General features: G+C 41.6%; 2 protein-coding genes and 1 long non-coding RNA gene across 5 annotated transcripts; 2 read left to right on the plus strand and 1 right to left on the minus strand.

Moving 5' to 3' along the window:
- The first annotated feature begins 361 nt into the window (after positions 1-361).
- On the plus strand, positions 362-10,653 carry LOC139634874 (FYVE, RhoGEF and PH domain-containing protein 4-like). 3 transcript variants are annotated; one of them, XM_071501583.1, is made up of 16 exons: positions 362-615; positions 3,767-3,880; positions 3,995-4,571; positions 4,666-5,122; positions 5,301-5,446; positions 5,543-5,699; positions 6,210-6,348; positions 6,478-6,536; positions 6,793-6,936; positions 7,145-7,317; positions 7,868-7,898; positions 8,066-8,119; positions 8,241-8,366; positions 8,460-8,603; positions 8,850-8,990; positions 9,812-10,653. In XM_071501583.1, the coding sequence occupies exons 1-16, from the start codon at positions 480-482 to the stop codon at positions 10,130-10,132; spliced, it is 2,919 nt and encodes a 972-aa protein (XP_071357684.1). In that variant the 5' UTR covers positions 362-479; the 3' UTR covers positions 10,133-10,653. The 3 variants fall into 3 exon arrangements, with proteins under 3 accessions (XP_071357684.1, XP_071357685.1, XP_071357683.1); XM_071501582.1 differs by having other exon boundaries at positions 363-615; positions 8,036-8,119; XM_071501584.1 differs by lacking the exon at positions 9,812-10,653 and having other exon boundaries at positions 8,036-8,119; positions 8,771-8,910.
- Positions 10,174-22,668, minus strand: LOC139634875 (DENN domain-containing protein 11-like). Its single transcript, XM_071501585.1, has 9 exons — positions 21,739-22,668; positions 19,704-19,803; positions 19,325-19,483; positions 16,075-16,231; positions 15,827-15,965; positions 15,188-15,319; positions 14,889-15,039; positions 13,599-13,667; positions 10,174-13,286 (listed from the first exon to the last, which is right to left on the minus strand). Exons 1-9 carry the CDS (start codon positions 22,139-22,141, stop codon positions 13,091-13,093), a joined length of 1,506 nt encoding a protein of 501 aa, XP_071357686.1. The 5' UTR covers positions 22,142-22,668; the 3' UTR covers positions 10,174-13,090.
- On the plus strand, positions 13,186-16,495 carry LOC139634877 (uncharacterized). Its single transcript, XR_011694092.1, has 3 exons — positions 13,186-13,313; positions 15,838-15,976; positions 16,086-16,495. It is a non-coding gene; the product is annotated as an uncharacterized lncRNA (long non-coding RNA).
- Positions 22,669-22,673: the final 5 nt, after the last annotated feature.

The raw sequence follows: 22,673 nt of genomic DNA on the forward strand, positions 1-22,673 counted from the left end.
GAGACCAAATTTGTGACATTGTTGCATAAACTCAGCACCAAAATGTTTTACAAAAGTGGATCAAATGAAGCAACTCAGAATCATAATCTATAAATGCTGCAACCTAATGTATGGATGAATTCCAGAGCCTATGTAATCTCTTGTTTAGTAATGCCTCTTTGTTATGACATGATTGCTTCTCTGGTAAAGAAACACTTGAAGTTAATCAGTGTTCAGCTTTCTCTTCTCCTCCAGTGATCTGTGAGATCACTTTCACAGTGTTAGAGGTGAGTCCGGTGATTGGCCGGTGTCTTGGGCTCTGTGGGGGGCGTGTGTGTGTGGGGGGGGGGGGGGGGTGTCAATCAGAGGCGGTGCTTATCAAACAGCTGTAGGGAGATTAGTGGTGGTGATTGAGAAGGTAAAGCGGTGGACGTCGCTCTCCCCCTCTCAGTCTTCTGCGCTCTGGGGAAAGAGCGGAGGGAAGTTGCGGCTCTGTGACAATGTTCGACCTGAAGAAGAGGAACAGTGTGACTCTGAACAGTGCGACTCTGAGCCGGGAGACTGAGGAGTTCAGGAGAGTGGCGCTCAGACGGAAGGCCAGGGGTGCTGCGGTCGACTGCCGTGTCTCTCAAACAGGTGAGGTACCTGAACTTTCACAGAAGCTCCAGTGCTCCAGTCACACATTTTTAATAAGATGTTTTCAGGATTTAAAAGAAGTAATTATCTGAACTGACAGCACAAAATATCCCAAACATCTCTGTGACAGTGAGATAAACGCTTTTTACCATAATGTTATGTCTCATTGGCTCGTCTGCAGCTCATTGGCTTGATGCATGTCAAGATGCGGAACGGGCATTCAATCTAATCAGAGTAATTACGCAACAATAAAAACAGGGCCTCAGTCAGCCCATGTTGTTGCACATATGTTTGTATTCAGCATGCATGTGACAGCTTAAAGCTTATAATGTCCAGTCGCTGTTGAACATGCTTGGAGAGGTGTTGGTGCAACTTCATGGTCATTTTCACTCCATTTATATCAGCGATGGAAGACTAAACATTAGAAACATTCAGTGAAAATAACGGAAAGCTCAGACCGCCTGTGAACACAGTGCCTCTGTATGTCCGTGTGCGCATATATCTGAATTTTGTTCGGCACAGTTGGCACCTGCTCGCCCCTGAGCTTGTTGGATTACTGTGGCGAAATCTCTTTCCCCTGATTCAGCCTGGACTATGCCTGCGCGTCTTGAGACCGGCACTCGTCAGTCCCTCAAACAAACACATGCACACGCACACAAAGCCTGTCTGTTTAGGCATGAGAAGTGTGCTCGCTCCTATGGTACTGTTGGATGCAGGGTTCAACAGCACCGTTCATCACTCGGACCTATATGGTGCAAGTTATTCTTTGGACACTTTTAAGGACGAAGTGTGAATTGAAATGAACACTGACATTGTTGCAATGGGGGTGTTAAAACTTGGTGATGGATACATTTCAAAACTGCAGGACAGCAGTTGATTTGGATTTAGTGCCTTTCGGAACCAGTCTAAAATAAATAAATAAATAAATAAATAAAATCTTAAAGAATTAGTTTTACATTTTGGGAAATTGTCTTATTCACTGTCTTGCCAGGAGTCAGATAAGAACATCAATGCCACTCTCATGGCTGTATAATCAACATGTAACATGTTAGGTTTTGTCTGTGTAATCTGTGTAAAAATGTGTCAAAACAACAATTTTTATGGGGGCAATATGCTAATTAACCTATAATTAGTAGAGAAAGAAAACATATTTATATTTATTCATATTTTTATTTATGAAAATCTCTGACTGAAAAATAACAAACTCAAATGATAAAAGCTCAATAACGATTAAAAAGGTTACAAATAGTTATAGTCTTATAGCATACCACTTTCTCTTTGTAATTCTCTGTCAAGCTTTTGTTCATGTCAGTGATCTCTTGACACTACTCAGTGAGAGTAATAGTACAGTCCAAATTTAGGCACGTCCTGAATGTTGTTTCTCAGACGCTGACGTAACTCGTAACACTGGCAAAGGTTTGAGTGCATGAGGGAAAAACGGAAGTGAGAAAGCAGAAGTATTATGCTATTGAGAAAGTAGGCTTTAGCCCGCTCCACATGACCAACAAATCTGTCACACTTCAGACAAGCCAGGAGCGAACTGGAAAGCTTTACTTTCTTCTACAAGTAACTGGAGATAAAGTGCAGGTAAGGAAACAAGCACTTACATCATTTGAAAGTTGCACGTTGTTGTGAAGTGACGATGTCAGTGCACATTTGTCTAAGAGTAATGAAACAGGAATAAATTATATCCATATTAGATCAAATACAAAACCACTGCAGTGCAAATCAGGACTAATATCCGAATGACCTGTGGGGCTTCTGAACAAAAATAAATCTCACCTATAACATTGAATAAATCTAAACTCATGTGTGAACTTGTGTGTTTGCATGGAGAGGAGGGAGGGAGTTTGAATAATTTCTCTTGTGCAAAAAGGGTAAAAATGTCTGGATATTGTGATGGCAACATGTTGTGATGGATAACAGTTACCAAGCATGGTCATGAATTTTTATGCACGTCACATTTTTGTTGTTAGTTGAAGGCTCAGGGGGAACACGACCTCTGAATCATGCCCTCAAAATGGTTTAAATTTAAGAAATATCGTTGTCAAGATCTCAAGCTTGGAAGATTTTTGGGAAAATGTGTTTTTGCACAACATTTTTCCAGTGTCTTGTAATGGTGCAACCAAATGCACTGCCACAAGCTTAGAACACCTACATTTTTCCAGTTTTTACTGAAATTTACATGGTGTAATGTCTCAGTGTTAAAGAGAGAAATTGAAGTGTAGAACAAATGAATAGTAAAGATCTTTCTTTCATATCATATCAATCATAAATGTGAGTCAAGAATTTAGATTATTGAGCAGCCGGACACACCTGTGGTGTTCTTTCTACAGTGGAAATGAAACATTGTTTAGAAAGTTCATCCCAACAGTGTTGCAGAAGTTCCCATAAATGTGTTGCACTTGTAGTTTGCTTTGCTTTCGCCTACTGTCCAGTTCCCAGACCAGCACCGTGGGGTTCAAGTCTGGAGGCTGTACTAGTCTTCCATCATGCAAAGCCACCGTTGAGTTCTTTACTTCTAATGTGTTGGTTCATTATCCTGCTGTAGGATGAACCCCTGACCAACCAGTCTGTCGTCTCTTGTCTCTTGCCTTTTTCTCACCAATCCAATAGCGATATACACAAGGCTACTACTTTCTGCAGTACAGCATTGTTCTAATAATGCACCAGAGGGTGTGGTAACAGTTTGTTCTAAAACTGCCTTTTGTACAGAGGGTTTCATCAGCAAAATTTGTGGCACCAAAAGGAATAGTTTGCATTAACTTGCAAAGCCTCATTTACTTCCATTGTTACAGGAAAGCCAGAAGTTAAACAATTTGTTAATCCATCCCTGAAAAAGGAGTTTTCCGGCTTGGCTTTTGGTGACCCCTTTTTTTTTTTTTTTAAACCCTTTTTACCTTACCGCTTAACTTTGCACTATTTAAGGTTATTCACTGAACTTGAACTGCTTAAATTTTAATTAAAAAAAAAAAAAAAAAAAAAAAAAAAAAAAAATTCTAAAACATTCTAAAACTTTTTAACCAGTATAACTGTGTTGAAGTGTCAATAAAGAGTGAAAGAAGTATTATATGTAGAAAACATTGCCATGCAGTTTTGGGAATAATATGTATATATGGTTTAAACAGTTACAGCATATTTCTTTTACTAGTGAGCAGTGGAGTGGGTGGCTCGTACAGCCGTGACAGAGTCTGTGAATCTCAGCCAAATTCCGAGGAAGGCAACAGAACAAGCCCAGCTAAGAGATCTCCTTTAAAACCACAAGGTAGGCTGAAATCCAGGAGCTTCTGTCCATCACCTGAACCACCCATGCTAACTCTCTTACATGTATTGTACTGTAATCACAAATTAGCCAATCACACTGTTTATCTCTTTGTAGTGCCTCCTAAACCAGCTTACCTCCAGAGCCCTGTGAGGCCAGGACAAGATCAAGCCTGCAGTCCCACCACAGGGAAATTACCGTCCTGGGTTAGTGACACAGAGGAAGACCAGAGTCCTAACAGAAGTTGTGGACTTTCTGTTTCCTGTGTCAGACCTGCACAAAATTGCCAAAACTCCCCTAGTCCTGTTAGAGGACGGGGGAGCTTGTTTTTGAATGGAGTATCTGGAGTCCGCATCAGCCCTGCCAGACATGTTCAGGGGATTCCAAATTATACAAGCAGCCCAGTTTTAGGATCTCCAAGTCCAGGCAAAAGAGGCATTCAGAACTGTAGCCCATTGAGGGAAGCAGGACACAGCCCTGCTAAGTTGTCCCCAAGAAACCATAGCCCTCTCAAAAGAAATCTGCGGACCCCCAGCCCTGTTCTGGGGAGAAAGGGGAGCTACAGCCCCGCCAAGAACTCTAAATCCTGGCTTGGACTGCACAGAATCTCAAGTGGCAAGATGGAAGGACAAGAGATGAGGACAGGGAAATCTTTGAGTGTGCCTGACTTGATTGTTTACTTGGATGAGAGCAGGTAGGACTTTTAATTAGGTCTGTTTCTGTTCTACCTAAATACCTTCATGAGTATTACTTCAATTTTCAATCATGAATGCACTTTATTTCTGCAGGATTCCTGCTGAAAAAGTTGAACGCTCTCCACTGAAACCGCTGCAATCTCCTAACTGCAATGGGCCTGCCATCACCATCAAAGCACCAGCTAACCATAGACTCAATCAATCCACAAATGAAGCCCATCTATTAAGCAATGGCAAAGAGCATTCCTCAGGACAAAATGGCATAGTGCAGGGGAAGGAATGGGCAGAAGTAAATGGGAACGTGGACCAAAGCAAAATAACCAGAACATACAGCTCCAAGTTTTCCTGCCAGTGGAATGAGGCTACCACAGAAGGTGGGAGGATTCACGAGGAGTCTATAGGAGAACAAAATGAGGAGGACAAGAGGAAGCAGAGAGGAGAAAGCGACCCAAAAGATGAAGAAAACACAGAGCAGAAATTGTATAAGATAGCCAATGAACTCCTGCAGACAGAGAGGGCCTACGTAGCTCGCCTCCACCTGCTAGACCAGGTCAGTGTGGTAACCTGTTTGTGGCTCCCTCCATAAAACGCAATTCTCTCAATCTGCAGCTGAATTTGTTCTTGCATTGGCGGATACTTATTGTTCTTGAGGGGTGAAACATTTCTTGTGTAGAAGATCAATAACTGTAAAACTAATGAGCATGCCCTGGCTCTGACTCCCACCACAGGTGTTCTGCTTGCGCCTGACAGAAGAGGCAGGTCGTGGTTCATTTCCCCCTGAGGTGATCAGAAATATTTTCTCCAACATTTCCTCTATCTACTCCTTCCACAGCCAGTTCCTGCTACCTGACCTGGAAACCTGTATTACCCGCTGGTGGGTGTTTGTGTCATGAACCCAGGCAGCATTCATGTAACGTTGTCTGTTGGAGCAGACTCTTAACTTTTACCGTCTCACTTCCACCGAATCTAGGTGTGAGAGGCCAGGCCTGGGTAATGTTCTTCTGCAGCACGCACCCTTCCTGAGGATGTATGCTGACTATGTGAGGAACTTTGACCAGGCAGTGGAGCTGGTGCGGACCTGGTCTGAGCGCTCCTCTGCCTTCAGAAACATCATCCAGGACATACAGGTGAGACATATTCAGCAGGTTATACTTTAGCTGTGTGCAATTCAGGGGCAACATCCTTTGGAGGATGCGTCTATGAAGGTGTGGCCCTTTGTAGCCAACCTAGACTGCAAAGGTCAAACCAAAATGAGACAGTCTGGTCTCCATCCTGGAGCTTTTTTTTTTTTTTCACCAAAACTAACTGTTGTACCGTTAGCTGTTGGACTCAACTGAAACCCAATTTAAAAGTGTAATCCACAGGCTCTCTGTTGGTGTTGATTGTTGGCATATTATTTTTATTACTGGTGTGCAATGAATCTTGAAATGGGTTAGGCCACGAAGGATTGGACGGGTGGATCCTTCTCTCCCCAGGAAAAGGAGGACACATTCGTTGGCTGTATTGCGCCGCTGTGACGCAGTCGGTCTTCAAGTGCAGCCTACGAAGGACTTGGGACTCAGTTATTGTTACCTGTTACTGCACAGCTCTGATCTGAGATCTGAGCAGGACGTAATGTATACATTGTCCCGTTTTAGAGTCAGGAGGTGTGCGGCAGCCTGACCCTGCAGCACCACATGTTGGAGCCAGTCCAGAGGGTTCCACGTTATGAAATGCTGCTGAGGGATTATCTAAAGAAACTGCCTGAGGATAGCCCAGACTATGAGCTTGCTCACAGTAAGTACACTGTACCATCTCTTCACCATGCGCACTTCCAGCATGTCTCATAAAGTGCCTGTCTGTCCCTGAAAGGTCATTATGTCTGCATTGAGCAATAAGAAACTCTCCCTTTGTCTCCTCCCTCAGAGTCCTTGCAGACTATTTCCATGGCAGCCACCCACTCAAACAGTGCCATCCACAAAGCTGTACGTTAGTATAACATACCAAGTCATTTACCATTGTTCTGAGTAAGATTTTATCACTTGACACAGCACATAAACTGTATTAAATTGTCAAAAGTGATCCTAATAATATAGTTTTCCGTTTTCAATTTCAACTGACATTTGTCCCTTTTTTATATTTTGAAATGTTATTTGTGGGAATAATTATTGTCATACAATGATTGTCTCCATACATTTGTATGAGTTTCAGTGTTTTTTCACCACCTCTCTTTGCCTGTAGGAGAGCCTGAAGCGGCTGCTGGAGATCTATGAGATGCTTGGAGAGGAGGAAGTGGTCAATCCGACCAATGAGTTTCTCAGGGAAGGTCGTCTGCTCAAGCTTGCTGCCCGGAACACTTCTGCCATGGAGAGACACCTGTTCCTGGTGAGGACGCTGGTTTATATGCAGAAACATTTTTCTTGAAATATAATACACCCTTATAATTTGCTTTTCTTTTGCCTCAGTTACAAGTTGTTACAGGTTATGTTAAATCACACCGTAGCTAAGAGCACTGTAAAATGTAGATCCGATATGGATAAGAGTTTGTAAGGTTAAGCTTTTGATTTTTGGTTTATGACCATTTGCTCCACAGTTCAACAACTTTCTGCTGTGCTGCACTCCGAAGTTTAGCCTGGTTGGGCAGCGTTTTACAGTTCGGTGCAGAATTGGAGTGGACGGCATGCAGGTGCAGCAGACCACCAATGAAGACCACCCATACACCTTTCAGGTGTCTGGAAAAGAGAGGACCCTTGAGCTGCAGGCCAGGTGTGTCTGTATACTTGCACTACATATGTGAATATTTACCTCTGTCAAGGTTATGTTTATGGTCCTGGTTGTTGGTACAATCCAAAATAATCACAGTAGATTTCTATAAAAATTTTGAACATTGGATCTTGGACCAAGAACCAAGGTTTTGGTGCTGTTTAGATCTAGGTTTACATCCAGGAACTTTAAATGAGGATTTTCCAAACTTATGAGACATTTTTATTGTTTTCTATTGAATAACTGCACTTACTTAAATGAAATCTGACACATGTATTCCATGATTGTTTATTTATAAATATATTTATATATTGTGATGTAGTTATTCAGTGTCCATTTTCTATTATTAAATTCAGAGGCTTGTGCAGCTTTGGCAGTAGTACAATATCTGAGTACATTCTAGTTATAAAGTGTATCTAGTTGATTTTAATTTTAAATTACTGTCGCCCGTGAACACAACACATCTTTTTATTAATTTGAGCATAGTGTACATTCAATGCTTTAACCTGATTTCCACTTAAAATGTAATTGTTTTGTTTTCTTCTTTTTGAAGCTCTGAACAAGACCGAGATGAGTGGCTAAAGGTACGGGGTAATTTCATTTGGTGTTTGGTGCTGTGTATTTAGTAATGGATGAGGAAAAGATCGAGTTGTGCCCTCCATTTTTCTTTTTTTCTTTTTTTTTTTTTTCTAAAGCAAATCTAAATCTGTCTGACATCCAGGTTATTCAGGAAGCCATTGATGTGTTTCAGAGGAAAAACGAAACCTTCAAACTGGCTTCTAAGGATCTCAATGTAGAAGAACCAGTGAGTTTCATATTTATTTGTAAAAATATGATCAGAAGAAGGTTGTGTCTATTTATAATAAGTTCAGAAAATACTGCAAGACTCTAGAACAGCCCAGCTGTGACATCCATATGTTTTACAGGCAGAGGAACTTGGCCGGCGAGCCCCTCGTTGGATCAGAGACAACGAGGTGACGGTGTGTATGAAATGCCAGGAGCCTTTCAACGCGCTCACAAGAAGAAGACATCACTGCCGAGCCTGTGGCTGCGTGAGTGACCAACGCCTTTGTAATGCAAACAGCGGACATAAGCTTGTTTTAACCGAAGGACAATTGAGCAGTGGTGGTTTCTCTCCTCCCCAGGTGGTATGTTGGAAGTGTTCAGACAACAAAGTGGCTCTAGAGTATGACAGCAACAAGCTGAACAAAGTGTGTAAAACCTGTTACTCCATCCTGGCTGGTCAGAGAGGGGACAGGGTGGAGGGCAGGAAGAGAGGAATACCGGAGGTGAGTCTTCAGGGGTTAATTATCACTGTTAATGTAACTTTTCTGACTTATATCTGTTTTCCTATTTAGCAAACTTTCATAATTACTGCACATTACATGTTAATCACAGCAGAGACACACTTTTTTAAAATCTGCCATTCATAATTGTGGTGTTGTATATTCTGCAGGACATTTGGGAAGTCTCTTCTTAAGATCATACAATTCAACAAAACAATAATAGATCTTTTGGTATGTGTTGTCTCCCAGTCGGAGGCATCTCCAGTGTCTAGTGACATTGTCATGAGTGGATTCCTGCAGTATGGTGACAACCCCAAAACCTGGCAACGAGTGTGGTCTGTTGTCACGAGGACTGAGCCTCCAGTTCTCTTCCTGTACGCTGTTCCACAGGTAGGGATCTCTGTGATGAGAAAATGTCTGATATATTCATGTTGAGTGGATTTTGTCAACAAACCAGTGCATTTTATTCTCAAGCTTTTAGTAATGATGCCACATACTTGTCCCTGTTTGTATTTCACTGGTATTCGGGTGTGTATGGGTGTGATGTTGTCATATGTTGCGACAGTCACTCCCCCAGAATGTCAAACATGCAAAACAACAGTCAGCAGCTGCCATCCTACACTCACGTGGAGAAAAGGGAAACTGAGGAGGAGCTGTTGTGCAACTGCACAGACAGATTCTTAAAAAAGTTTGAGGGCTACACAGAAGAGAGGCAAACATGTTGCAGCAGACTTTCCTAAATGAAAACTAATAAATCAGATTGTTTTTTTTTCTTTTTTTCCAACAAAACTCCCCAGACAACCAGAATACTCTTTGAAGTCCTCCACGATTTTGATGAAACACCAGCAAACACTCCATCTTTAAATCTGGATTAGTATATGCCCTTTGTTTATGTATAGTCCAACATTGCTTCTGAGTGTCTCGCTACATACACACATTCTGTAGGTGAGAAATAAAATAATATAGAGTGTCCCTCGAGGCAAACACGTCGAACTAAATTCTCCCATAGGTGTTCAGCTGGGTGCAGTGACTGTGAGGGTCGTAACATATCATTAGTTTTATTTTCATAGTCATCAGACTTCACTGACACCTCATGCCTTACTTGTAAGTATCGAAAAAACAACAGATAAAAAAGACGAATGTGGTTTTTCCATATAAAATGTTGCCTAACACAGCTTCAATTTTTTTCCATCCACCTCCTCCATCTCCAGGATGTGAAGCATCTGTCTAGTATACCTCTGGTGGGCTGCAGTGTGGAGGACTCCCCTCAGGAGCTGCAGGGTCAGCCTAATTTCTGTTTAGGTCAGCCCAAAACCACCCACACTTTCTCCTGCGACAGTCTGGACCTGAAACAGCGCTGGCTGACTGTTCTGAAAGTTGCTGTGACAGGCAGGATGCCAGCGAGCACACTGATTGGCTCTGACACCACCAGCAGTGACTCCGGATGTGGCATCAATGGTAACGTCAGTGATGGAAGTGTCTCAAGTGGTGAGGAATTTATCATCAGTGGCAACAAAGAAAACCATTCTTGAATGTTGAGGTACTTTTTCATGCACAAGCAGGTACATAAATACAACAGCAGATGGAACACGTTCATTGATTTTAAAGACAATAGCTTTGAACTATACATTTTAAGTGAATGAAATGTAGAGGTGAAATTCAGGAGTGACAACTGTTTTCTTTACAAGTGGCTTTGCACTTTATTTCTGAAATCTTTTACAGTAAAATAAATAAAGTGAAAGTGTTTTAAAATGAGTCGGACTCTACCTTCAACTACAAGGATATTTGCTCTGTACAGCTTGTCTAAGGTGTCATGTGACATGGTATGAAAATGTGCTTAAAGTTTTTTGTTTTGTTATTTTTTTACAGTGGACAGTTAAACACGATCGCATAAAGATTTCAGTGATACACAGAGGCTCAGCGGGATCATTATTGTCTTATAAAACACATTCAACTGATCCCATTTCTTCACAGATAGTTACAGCAATCGAATATTTACACTCAGACATTTACAGCTAAACAACATAAACACACTAAATAAAAAAAAAATAAATAAATAAATAAAAAAATGAAATGGATAAGAATGACCGGTGTGAAACATAAGGACTTGGGGTGTACTCCACCACAAACGATCTTGTTTGTGTCACATACACAGCATATATGATGACCAAAGCACCAGATTATCTCACTATGTTGCATGGTTCGGTCTGAAAAAAAAAAAAAAAACTTTTGCAGAAGCAATTACCACAATTAACGTAGAGCTGTTACTTCAATAATGTTTTTCTCGTTAGCATATGTATTTTCAAGTGTGAAAGATGAAATGATGGTTGGAGTCAACCCCTGAACACTGACCTTGGTGTTTCACATGAATTGCTGAACTATACCTGATCTATGAATGAATGCAGGCTGAGGCTGAACATGTCCCACAAAAGGGAGAAATTTCCTAAAGCTGCATTAATAATTATTTTTTATATTAACATAAACTCAAATGACAATATGCAATGTGAAAGGGGTTCCTGTTGCGGTCTCTGTTGCTCTGTGGAGCTTTTTAGCCTCTTAGCGAGCAGCGGTTCACTTTAAGGTTCAATGTCACTGCTCTCAACAAATGTTCCCAGCTTCTAGTTGTTTTTAGCAAAACGTTACAATAAACTGACTGTTTACAGCTACTTATCCAGCACTAAAGAGCAGAAGAGTTAATGAGGACCAAAGATGACCTAAAAAAAACAGACATGACATGACACCACATGACTGCTAATGCTTCTCTGCAACCACTGGATGTGTAATAATGCAATTGTTTACTAACGAGCTTAGAGTTAGTCAGCTCAGAAGTAGTTGCTGCCATTTTAAAGCTCTTCTGCGCCTTAGTTGCCAAAAACAATTAATAATGCACCTTTTAAACTGCAATTAGAAAATGCATTTTGTTTTTTGTCACTTGGTGAGTAATGGAAACAGACGCTAAACATAACATTAAAATTCAAGAGCTGGCTTTTCTGAGCAAGCAAATGGGCCACTAGATTCACCAGCTCATCGCTAAGTGTGTTTGTCTGGTGTTTGGAGCTGAGCAGATAGTGAATGGTGGGATGTGAAAGCTTTGGCGTAAAGACAAGTCTATGAGAGCAGTAAAGCCAAGGGGAACTGACAAGGTGGTAATTCTCTGTCGGTTCATTACTACAGGTAACGCCTTTCACTTTGTCATTTGATGCATCGTTATTATAAAATAAATTGATTACAGCTGCTTTAAGTTTCTTGCTCCATTTCCTAACAACAAAGAAGCTTGTGATGTCATGTTTCTTTTATGTCACTTGTGTGTTGCCTCTTGTATCAACACACGACATTAAGATTCCCTCCAGTCTTGCTGCTAAAAGGAACTAAAAGTATCTTTTATGCTGCTGGGCGTGCTTCAAAAATATGCACAGCTTAAAAGCTATCGAATTGTGTCTAAACCCATTCCCTCTGAGATGTTTTCTGCTGTAGGGTGCTTGACAAATGTTTAAAAACAAGTTTCACGTTTGTGCCTACAAATTGAGAGAATCAGCTGAAGTTGTGAGTTAAATCCCCGTCTGTCTTTCTTTTGATGGTTGAGCTAAAAACACAACTGGGCCTTTGAGAAAAGCATCAAACACTAAACAGTGTTTTGACTATTTGTGTAACAGCTTATTCTGAAATGCAGGCCCAGCTGACAATCAGTGCATACAAGCCATTTCTACATGCCTTTGCCTTTGGACATCATTAGAAAATCTGGTTTGGTTTCAGTGCAGGCAAAAAAAGACATTACATGTAAATACTGGATAGGCCAAATCCATCAACTGGTCATTTTCCACTTAAACAGCAGTGGTTACAGACATGGCTCTTGAGGACAAAGGCGGTTTGATCAGCTAGTAATGACGTATTTCAAGAACGGATGCCCTGATTTGGATATAGAGGCTTAAAATGGGATGTTAAAATCCAGCACTTGATAAAAGGATAATAACACTGGCAAACAGTCGGACCCCATATCACACATACGCTGACACACTGTACACAAAGAGAAAAATGAGCATTATTTACAGAAAGGCTACCTCTCTTTCACTTCCACACATCAATCATCAGTACGCTAACTTCATCTGAGAAGTCTTCTGCTCTCACATTCAGATCCATCAATTCGACCTCATGTCCCAGTACTGTACATTCCTCATGAGGAATTATTCCTGCTGGGGAGTGGGAAATCCATCTCAACGGCGAGTTTATCTCCACGAGGCTGTATCAAGCAGAACTGACCACATTACTCATGAGAGTTGACTGTTATTGTTCTTGCCGTTAGGCTGTGAAGGAGCGGAACCACGGTGAACAAAAGAAGGACAGGGAGATGTACAACAAAGAAGTTATACCAGAAGAATTTCTGGAGGCTCAACCCGTCCTTAAGACTCCAAGACGCCAGTAGTGCAGCACACAGAGTTGGCAAATCAACTCCCTTTAAAACCAGCAGTGACGAAAAGCTACCCATCTGTTTCTCAGCTGCAGCAGAGCTGATCTGACACCAGCAGGGTGTCATAGCCGTAGATCTCCAGCAGATGGAGCAAGAAGAGCCTGTCTCCATGGGGGTCCAGGCCCATGGCCCTCACACTCTCCTGTGTCAAAGTGGGATCAGGGCTTCCCGCCACCTCGCTCAGGGTCTGGAAAATTCGGTTGTTCTGCTCCAGGAAAAATCTGGGAAAGTTCATGGTGAGAAAGCAGGTGAGGCAGTTATTGTTTGATTCATTTTTAATAATTTTGTTTGCTTCAGTTCCTTTAATCACTCCATAACATGTCTCTAGGCTGAACAGAGACGTAACAACTGAGGCGACTGTTGGAGGAGAGAGATCTGGGGATTCTGTCTGGCGCAGTCGTTACCGCTTGGATTTAATTTTAAGTTTCCAAGTTATCACTGTGATGACTGTCGTACAAAGAACTAGTTAGGTGAAGTGGTTTATCAGTAGTTACCAGCACACCAGCTCGTTTAATGATTGATGGTGCACTTACAGAATAAAGAGATCCTCTTCACTGGACACACAGTCTCCATTTTCCTCCTGGGAGTACAGCAACATCTGCCTACACACACACACACACACACACACACACACGCACACTATTTCTAACAGTTCCTTTGAAAACCTAAAGGACGGGGAGCGCTGTCCTTGAGATATGTAATGCATACTTGTCCTGTTCTGTGAGGCTGTGTGTGAGCTAAATGCTAACGTTGACAAAAATGCTCACAGATATAATGTTCACATGCTAAGGCTGGCAGGTATCCTTTTTACTATGGTCACCATGTTAGCTTAGTCTGTTAGCATGCTAACATTTTACTGATTACCACTCAAAGTGCAGCCCTAGGCTCCGGGCTCTATTTTGAAATTATTTGCTTATTAAAAAAAAATATTGGACAAAATTTTGAACTGACTGTGGCACTGTATAAGAGATTGTCTTCATATTTGAGTCTAGATTGTAGCAGTGGACTGCGGCATCCTTAGTCCTCCACTGCTAGCATGGCAAAAAATGATTTTGTCTGCGACGATAACTTTGACATTATAGCTAAAAAAGGAGGAAATCCAAAAGAGGATAAGGATTGTGCACACCTGAGAATGGCCTACTGGAACGTTTTGGCCAGAGGAAGTTCTTGAAGTTGAAGTTGAGATCCTGCATGTATCACTATTTACCAGGGTTTTGCTGAGAAAGATTATTGCGCTTGCTCTATATTTTTGTTATTGTTAAAATGAAAAGACCAAAGCCAACAATGTGTTTCAATCTATCTCTCAGTATTTTCAGACTGTCCTACCCTGTCTATCTTTAGAAATTGGACTATACTGTGGCAAAGTATATGGATTCATTTTCTAAAAAGTGTAAGTAATTTTCTAAAACCACTGGGCACTGTAGTATTTTTTACTGGAGCAGGAGGGAATAGTGCATTTGTTGGGTACTATTTTAATTTGTGGATGAATAAACTTTTCCTTTAGGAGGACAGTATATGTATGTAGAACTGAAAATAAACTGCAATGCCCTTGTCTGTGGTAATAAGGGAGGATGTCACCCAATGCAACAGTGTTGATGAGTTCTTAATCATTTTTGGTCAACAATAGAGCACTATCGCACAGAGGAATAAAATATATCAAACTCTGGCTACACAGGAAATATATTTTAGTCGACTAAATCCATATATGGTTTCAGTCTTTTTATGGGATTTGTTGACAATAAGAAAAATATAGTATATCAACAGCTTTATCCTAATTTATTACCCTGGTAATTAGTCAGTAGTAGTTCTGTTGTTGTACCTACCTTTGCTCTGTGAGTTTGCGATATTTCTCCCGGTCTGCGGTACTGAGACGGAGAAGAGGCTTCAGGCCATCTCTGTAGGTTTTTACATTCTGATTGTCTACATACACATCGTAGAGATCCTTCTTTTCCTCAAAGATCTTCTCAGTAGTACCTTAATGTACAAACATACCGGAAACAATTTGAGATACTGAAGATGCTACACATACCTGTGAAAGGTGTGCATTAAAGCAACTACTCCTGAGTCCTGTTTCAGTGGGTCTTTTCACAAATGTTAAGCATGTTTTCTAAGATCCACTTACATGCTACATAGGAGAGCTCGTTCTCCAGGGCGCTGATATCGGCCACATTAACATAGAAGAAAGGGCGGAACTCAGGCACAGCCACGCTGACCCCAGGGATGGAGATGTTTGCCAGGCAACAGCAGCAGTAGACTGAGAGGGGGTGGAGAGTGAAATTAGAAAAATTATGCAGGAGTGTGGGAGAGAAAGAGAGGAACACAGGATATGAATGTGTGCATGACGTGCGGGCTGTCCAGTACTGTTACAGCTGGAAAGGACCTGCATGTATGCTGACGTGCAATCCCCAGACTCAACACCAACCATTCAGTTCTTGTACAGATTATACAAATGATAGAAAACATGTTAATTCGGTGTTAATTGTGAAAATACACATTTTCACTGTTTTTTTTTACCTTTGCACAGAGCCAGCTGTTTTCACCTGTTTCCAGTCCTCGTGCTAAGCTAAGCTACCCATGCTTAACCTTGATACTGAACAGATATCAATCTTTTCATTTCAGTCTGGGCAAGAATGCGAATACATTTAATTCCCAAGATGTCAAACAATTTCTTTGAACTTCTGTTCATTTTTATGTACAATGACAATAAAGGCATTCGATTCTATTCTATTCAAAGCCTTGTGAATACATCCACGTTTCTCACCCCTGTAGCAGACCACACCCACAGGAGGAGGGGAGAAGATGAGGATGCGTCTGCGGAGGAGAGCCAGTTTCCACAGCACCATGATCTGCTCCCCAAAGAAGCGGATGAACTGGGACATACATCCTGCCGGGTGGGTGATCTGTACCCCAGGTATTCACACACACACATGAGTAATATAGTGTAAGACACACTTCAGTCACAGATACCAGCTGGCATGATTGAAATTGAGATGGAAAATCTCCTCCTACCTTCATCTCAGGGTGCATGCTGTGGTTGATCACAGCTCCCCAGGCATTGGCCGGACATGCAGTAACGACACCATCTCCACTGGGGGGCAGGAGCGCTCTCTTGTCCTCATAGAAGGCCTCTAGAGGAGAGTAGTGGCCTGGGGACTGGAGCTGGAGCCTGGAGCAGGGGATGAAATAACATCCATAGATGTCAAAAAACAATGACACTGGCAATTCTGAACCTTAAAAAATTACACAGAAATTACACAAAACCCTATCAAAGACCAAGAAAAATCACCCAGTAACGTCCAGTATGGTGATACAAACAGTGAAAATTATTGATTTATTGAATTATATTTTGCATTAAACGTGTGTAAATATAAAACAGTCCACAAAGAAATACTTCGATCAGTGTGTATGTATCTACTGATGCACATCTGTCCAGCAGCTGAATACTAACTGCACAAGGCAACCAATGCCTTTTGATGTATGTGCATACCTTGATTTCTCTGCTGAATAAATGTTCCAAAGGTTGAGCAAACTCCCTCATCGCAGAGAGCCTTTTGGATTTTAAAATGGAGAGATAAAATGTGGAATGCATGTGGTTAACAGTTACTAATTAATGCAGAGTGTGTTTTGTGAAACAAATGATCAGCTGCAGCCCTTTCCTTTAGGAATTAATATGCCTGTGGCTTGGAAACCATCATTCAGTAACAACAGACTGGACTGAATTGAACTCCCATCCATACTCAGTGGCCTGGATGTCAGTAAGGTTAAATATGCTGCCAAAGAACAGAGGAAAAACTGCTGCCAACAGTGCTACACTGAGACTACGGCTATTTTTTTGCACGAAGGCTTTGTTAAATATATTATTTCTTGGTACCTTTTTGCAACGAACTTTTATATATACTGGTGATTAATCTATGAGGTATTTTTCCAATAATTTGTTTCGCCTCTAAGATGTGAGAAAATTGTCATAATTGTTTTCATGAAATTTTTTGAAGAGCCTATGGTGACATCTCTAAACCACTTTATAAAAAATATTTTATCCATAGATTTAATTATTATCACAAACTGAAACAACACTACTTTCTGACACCCACTCATACCCATGCATTAAAAAATATACAACATTATGGTAAAAGAAAAGAAGAAAAACAGTAGAAATAAAACTCTTACATAATCAGTCATTAGTTATTCCATACATCTCAATGTTTAATTTCATACATGGGGGCTTGGTCATCTTTGTAAAATATCCTGACAGACGATCCTGTATAACATATTTAAATCCTTCAAATCCATGGATTACCACTATGTGTTTCACAGTAGTCCACCAACAGGAGCAAACTGGATTATTCAGTCAGCAATACAAACATAAAAAATGTGCCAAATATTCTGTTGTACACATTCAAACTTAACACTCCATTTTTAAGACACCGAGATACATCTCTATTTATTATTCCTACCCTTGTTAGCTTAATTAGCATTTCTCTGTGATAACCAGTGACTTCAGTGAGCTGCGAATGCCAGGAGAAGACGGATAACAGGCTCAAAGTCAGAAAGAGAGGGAATGAGAGAAAGAGAGAAAAAAAGGAAAAAGTATCCATAAATTCCTTAATATCTTAATCACCTCATGACCAACAGAGAGCCCTTTGTATAATAAACAGACGGCCGCAATAGCAGTCAGCAGATGGGGAATCTGGAGCGAGCTACATGGAGAATGATGAGTAAGGAGCATGATCGCTGCGTGACTGGAGGCCAGGAGAGGCCAGAGAGTGGGAACTGGTGAGGGGAAAGACAGGAGGGTTAGGGAAAGTAGAGAGAAAGAGGGACTGAATATAGAGAGGGGGGTTTTTTTTGAGGAGGCAGGGGGTGTGACAAGACTTCAGATCACTGAAGTACACAGGCCTGTTCATCCCAGCAAAAAAGATCAAGTGGGTGAAAAGATAATGGGAGTGAAGTGTTGCTGGAGGAGAAAAAGGTTGTCAGACAGAGAAAACAGATGCACACAGAAAGTGTGAAAGTTGTCTTTTTGAGTTGAGGGGAAAGAAAAAAGAGGAACTGGGGTAATAAGAGCGAAAAAGCCCCAACAGCAGCTCATAGAGGCTCTTGGACTGACACTGACATACCTGAAGCCTCTTATTACCATATAAAAAGCTTTTTATATGTTGTACCCATACAAACTGCGTAGTTCTAGGGATGTTGACTAGCCCCTTTGGTCCTGCCTGCATTTTATTTTCATGGTCTGAACATCGTCATATAATATCTGAAAGGTCTGCAAGAATGGTGCATTCAAGTGCAGTCATATAAAGTGGAAGAATGTTTTAAAAAATCAGAATGCACTGCTGTTTGCTGCTGATTTTTTTTATATGTGACAGTTGAAAATTTGTTGAGGATGTCTTTTAGTTGCCCTTGTTTAGTCACGGTGACTAACACTAATAGTAAACATAATATTGCCCATATTTTTAAGCCACAACCTTTCTCAGTCTCACAGTCCTATTCCTCAAAAGAGAATCATAAAGAAGAGAAACATAAAATCAATTATATAACCAGCTGATAATTCTTTGCCTTTTCTTAAGTCAAATGTTGCTTCCAGCTTCTCAAATATGAAGATTTGTCGATTTTCTGCTTTTATCTCAGTTTAAACTCAATATTTTTGAAATTCAATCTCAACTTTTATGAAAAATACACATCTACAGTTCCATGAGAACTGGGCAAATCCATCTGCTAATGAAGATCCTGTTACATGACTGAAAGCTTCACAACGGTTACTGCATAGACCTTGTGATTACACTGTTTTGCCAGCTACTTTATTGCTCTATCAGAAAAATAATTGAGGTTACACAGTAATGAAAACAAACAACAGTTTCAGATCGATCAATCGATCGATCGATCGATAGATATATCGATCAATAGATAGATAGATAGATAGATAGATGTGATTAAATGCTAAATTATACACAATAACAAAATAAGCTAAATATAGTATAAAAATAAATAAATAGAAATAATAGACCACAGATAGGCCCATAGCTTTAATGTGTGCTAAATTTACACTGTAAAATGGTGAAAATGTAATAAACTATTACACAGTGTACATTAGTGCAAGGCAGGTGGGTGTATAAAGAGCTGCATTAACCTCGAACATTTAGATTAAGCTAATATATAACAGATGTGACACGTAATGTGATAAATAAAAAGTCCAGGTGAGCAGTTGAAGTGTCTGTGCACATGTGCAATCCACTCTGTTGAACAAACCGGCTCCTCTTACCTGACCTGGTGCTCCAGGAAGCTCATGTAGCGGTAGAGCAGAGTGTAGGAAGGAGACAGGATCCCTACCGACTTCATCCTCGCCCCCCTCTCCACCGTGCTCTCCACCGCCATGTTGGCAAAGCACGCCAGGCCAAAGTAGCTGCCCTTCCGGAAGTAGCTGTGGGTGCAGGAGAGAAGGAGACAGATGAAGCCATGAGTCAAGAAAAGCAAAGATACTGCCAGATGGCAGTGCCTCTTTTTTTTTTTTTTTTTTGCCAGGCAACACTGTGTCGTTCTGTCCTGCCAGGAGGGAGACATGGGGCCGCATCCTAATACTCACAATTAGTTTCCTCTACTTGGCTGTATGCAAACACACACACACACACACACACACTTACATGAAGTCTGTGGTAACTCGGTGAGAGCCGCTGGCGATGGCTTTGAACTCCACACCCTCCAGGTCCATGTCTTTGGGCAGACACCACTCCAGCATGTTTCCTATCACACCCACACACACACAAAAAGACAAGAATAAAACAAACACGCAAGCAGACAAACACTGATACAGGAACAGACAGCAAATATATTATCACCATTTCATTTCATGTTCATGAAACAACAGTGACGCAGCTCGACTGGATTCTTTGGACTTCATTTTGTGCCGGTCGAGCAGTGACGCTCCAGCAGCAGCTGAGCAAATATGGTCTGATAGGAGCAGGGAAACAGAAAAGGTGACTCAGCCAGTGCGGTTTTCAATCTAATCAGTAGCTCCATGTATCAGTCAGGGGAGTTTCTCCACCGCAGAAACGTATCGGCCACCAAATTAAGGCTGCAGCTCTGTATCCACTGAGACACAAGCCACCTGCACCTGAACACCAAAGGTGCTCTATCGTCCATTTCACAGCTGTTATTGACTTAAAGTATTGAGCTTAAAGTATCATGCAGTGCTAAGTACCTATCAAAGGTATTCGCTGCACAGACGGAGCATTGTTAAACAGTCACTGCTGGGTGAAAAATGGCTCGAGGTATAATATTTTTAGAAAGTAAGGATGATTTGCTTTGATTTGTGATGTATCATTTTGCTCTTGATGCTTGACTAAAGTCTGTAAGAAATTAGGCTAACATCAATATTCTCTACTCCTACTCTAATGAATGCTAGTGCTATCTATAGGCTCTCTTTATAAGACTTGTTTAGTAGCTTCAACAACTGGGGCCTTGGGATGATGACCACGTGATCCCAGTGACCCCAGTTCAAATTCAGTTGTATAGCTTCATTGCATGCCTTCCTCCCTCCTTTTCTCCACTCATTATAAAAAGAAAATATGGAAACAAAACACTTTCTGCAAGAATAACAACTTCAAAAAACAAGATAGAGTGTGGATGTTTTGCAAAATACTAATGATCAGCAACACCTGTTTTTGTGAAGCGTTTTCGGGCGGATTGTTCCTTTAAATGAGGAGCAATTGGGTTTACTAAGTGTTGGTATATTATTCATATACTATGTATCATCTTTTTGGTGAAATCTTACATGCATTTGCACCAATCATCTGTTACATGCCACAGCAGGTGTGTGTCCTCCCTTTTTAATTAACATTGCAATGACATTTGATGTGGTATCAGCTCATTAGTGGGCAGTGACAGAACTGACCATACAGATCAGAATTCAGCTAATCTACCTGGAGTCTTATTTGTTCACTTTTTATTAAGGCCTTTCCTGCAAAGCCCCTATCAAACCATGTGATGGTGTTAGTGTTGGTGTATTTACGACATTATCAGTGATCCTTTCATTGAACAATTTTTTTTTTTTTTTTTTTTAAAAAAGCATCATCATCACCAGTTCAACACCCTGTTCTCCTGTTCTCCTGGTCTCATGTCAATCTGACATTCTGCAAGATCAGAAAACACCCAGCTCCACCCTGTAGGGCATCTCCTGTTTAGCAATCAAGTCCGGTTTTCTCTCACATTATCCAAACATTAAATTCTACGATTCTTAAATTGTAAGTAAAACAGCTGTTTACTATTTCACAGGAGCTCAACCTGTCTTCAAAATGACCTCATGAAAAATGTATGGGCCTCCCAGCTGATTGATTACCATCACAAAACTCACTCAGACATTGAGACACATATGTTCCGTCGGCTGCAAAAGCTGACATGGCTTTTAATGATACCTCTAAACTTATGGCCAGGTCAGAAAAAAGCCGCACCTGTAGGAGAAGGGTCTGCAGACTTGGTACAAACATGCGCTTATCATTCTGGGCGTCAGACAGAATGATCGGAATCCGTGTTAGACGAGGCAGGCTTCATCTGCCCCCCCCCCCCCACCTGACTATAAACATAATTATGTCCCATTTTTCTGTAAAAAAACAAAAAAACAAATGTGCATTTCGTTTAATACAGCAAAGATAATTCCATGTTGCATATTTTATACTCCACCTGATCTGGTGTTGAATGTAACCACAAAAACCGACACAATCTGGTCCTTTTCCTCCCATTTCACCATCCTGTCTTCCAGCGACACCTCCCTCGGTCCTGAATCCGACAGATGCTCCTCCTTGTCGGGACGCAGCCCTTCATCCGTGCCCGCCGGGCTGCTGGAGGTCATGGGCGGGGTGCTGCAGCCGTCTGAGCCGGAGACAGACCCGCTGGGAGTGGGACCCCCCGGACCGCTGCTCCACCCAAACCCAGGCGCGGAGCATCCTGATAAGGCACGGCTGTTAGAGGGGCTCGCCAGTCGGTCCTTAGCGTGTGCTGCCGCCGGTGCTGCACCGCCGGGCTTCTCCGCAGACGGCACCTCCTCCCAGTCCAGCAGAGGGGCTCGGTCCGACCGCTCCACCATCCTCTCGGCGGTCCCGCCTCGTCAGTCTCACCGCGGATCGTAAATGATGTCTCAGCCGACGGGCACCAGGTCCATCCGTGGATTATCACCGCTCAGAACAGTTCATTGTGAAGTTACTCTGAACTGCTCAGAACGGCTGCATTTGGCATCAAATTAACGTTTTGCAGAGCAGCTTTCACATCGAGCTTTTGAAATCTTTCTAGACTGAGGGGATCATAAATTTGATGCTGTTGAGAGAAGGCAACTCCTTCGCCTAATTCGAGTTGCGTTCAAAACAAACCACCACCTACTGTCACACTCCCTTTCCTGAGAACAGCTGTGGAACACTTGCTAACACGCATTGGTTTTGGCCTCTTGAATGTACCCTGCATCACAGCGTCGGGATTAATCTTTCTTCACAAGCCGCACTTTCGATTAAAAGATTTACATTTTTACAAAACAATGCACCCGTGAGCCACGCGTATAAAATCTCAAAGGCCATGAATGCGTCGGCTTTATTGTTGGAAATATTTTAAACTCATTGTATTGGTCG

This window comes from Trachinotus anak, unplaced genomic scaffold, assembly GCF_046630095.1.
Source record: "Trachinotus anak isolate AG129_WGS33_773 ecotype Australia unplaced genomic scaffold, CSIRO_AGI_Tana_v1 ptg000018l, whole genome shotgun sequence".
NCBI lineage: Eukaryota > Metazoa > Chordata > Actinopteri > Carangiformes > Carangidae > Trachinotus > Trachinotus anak.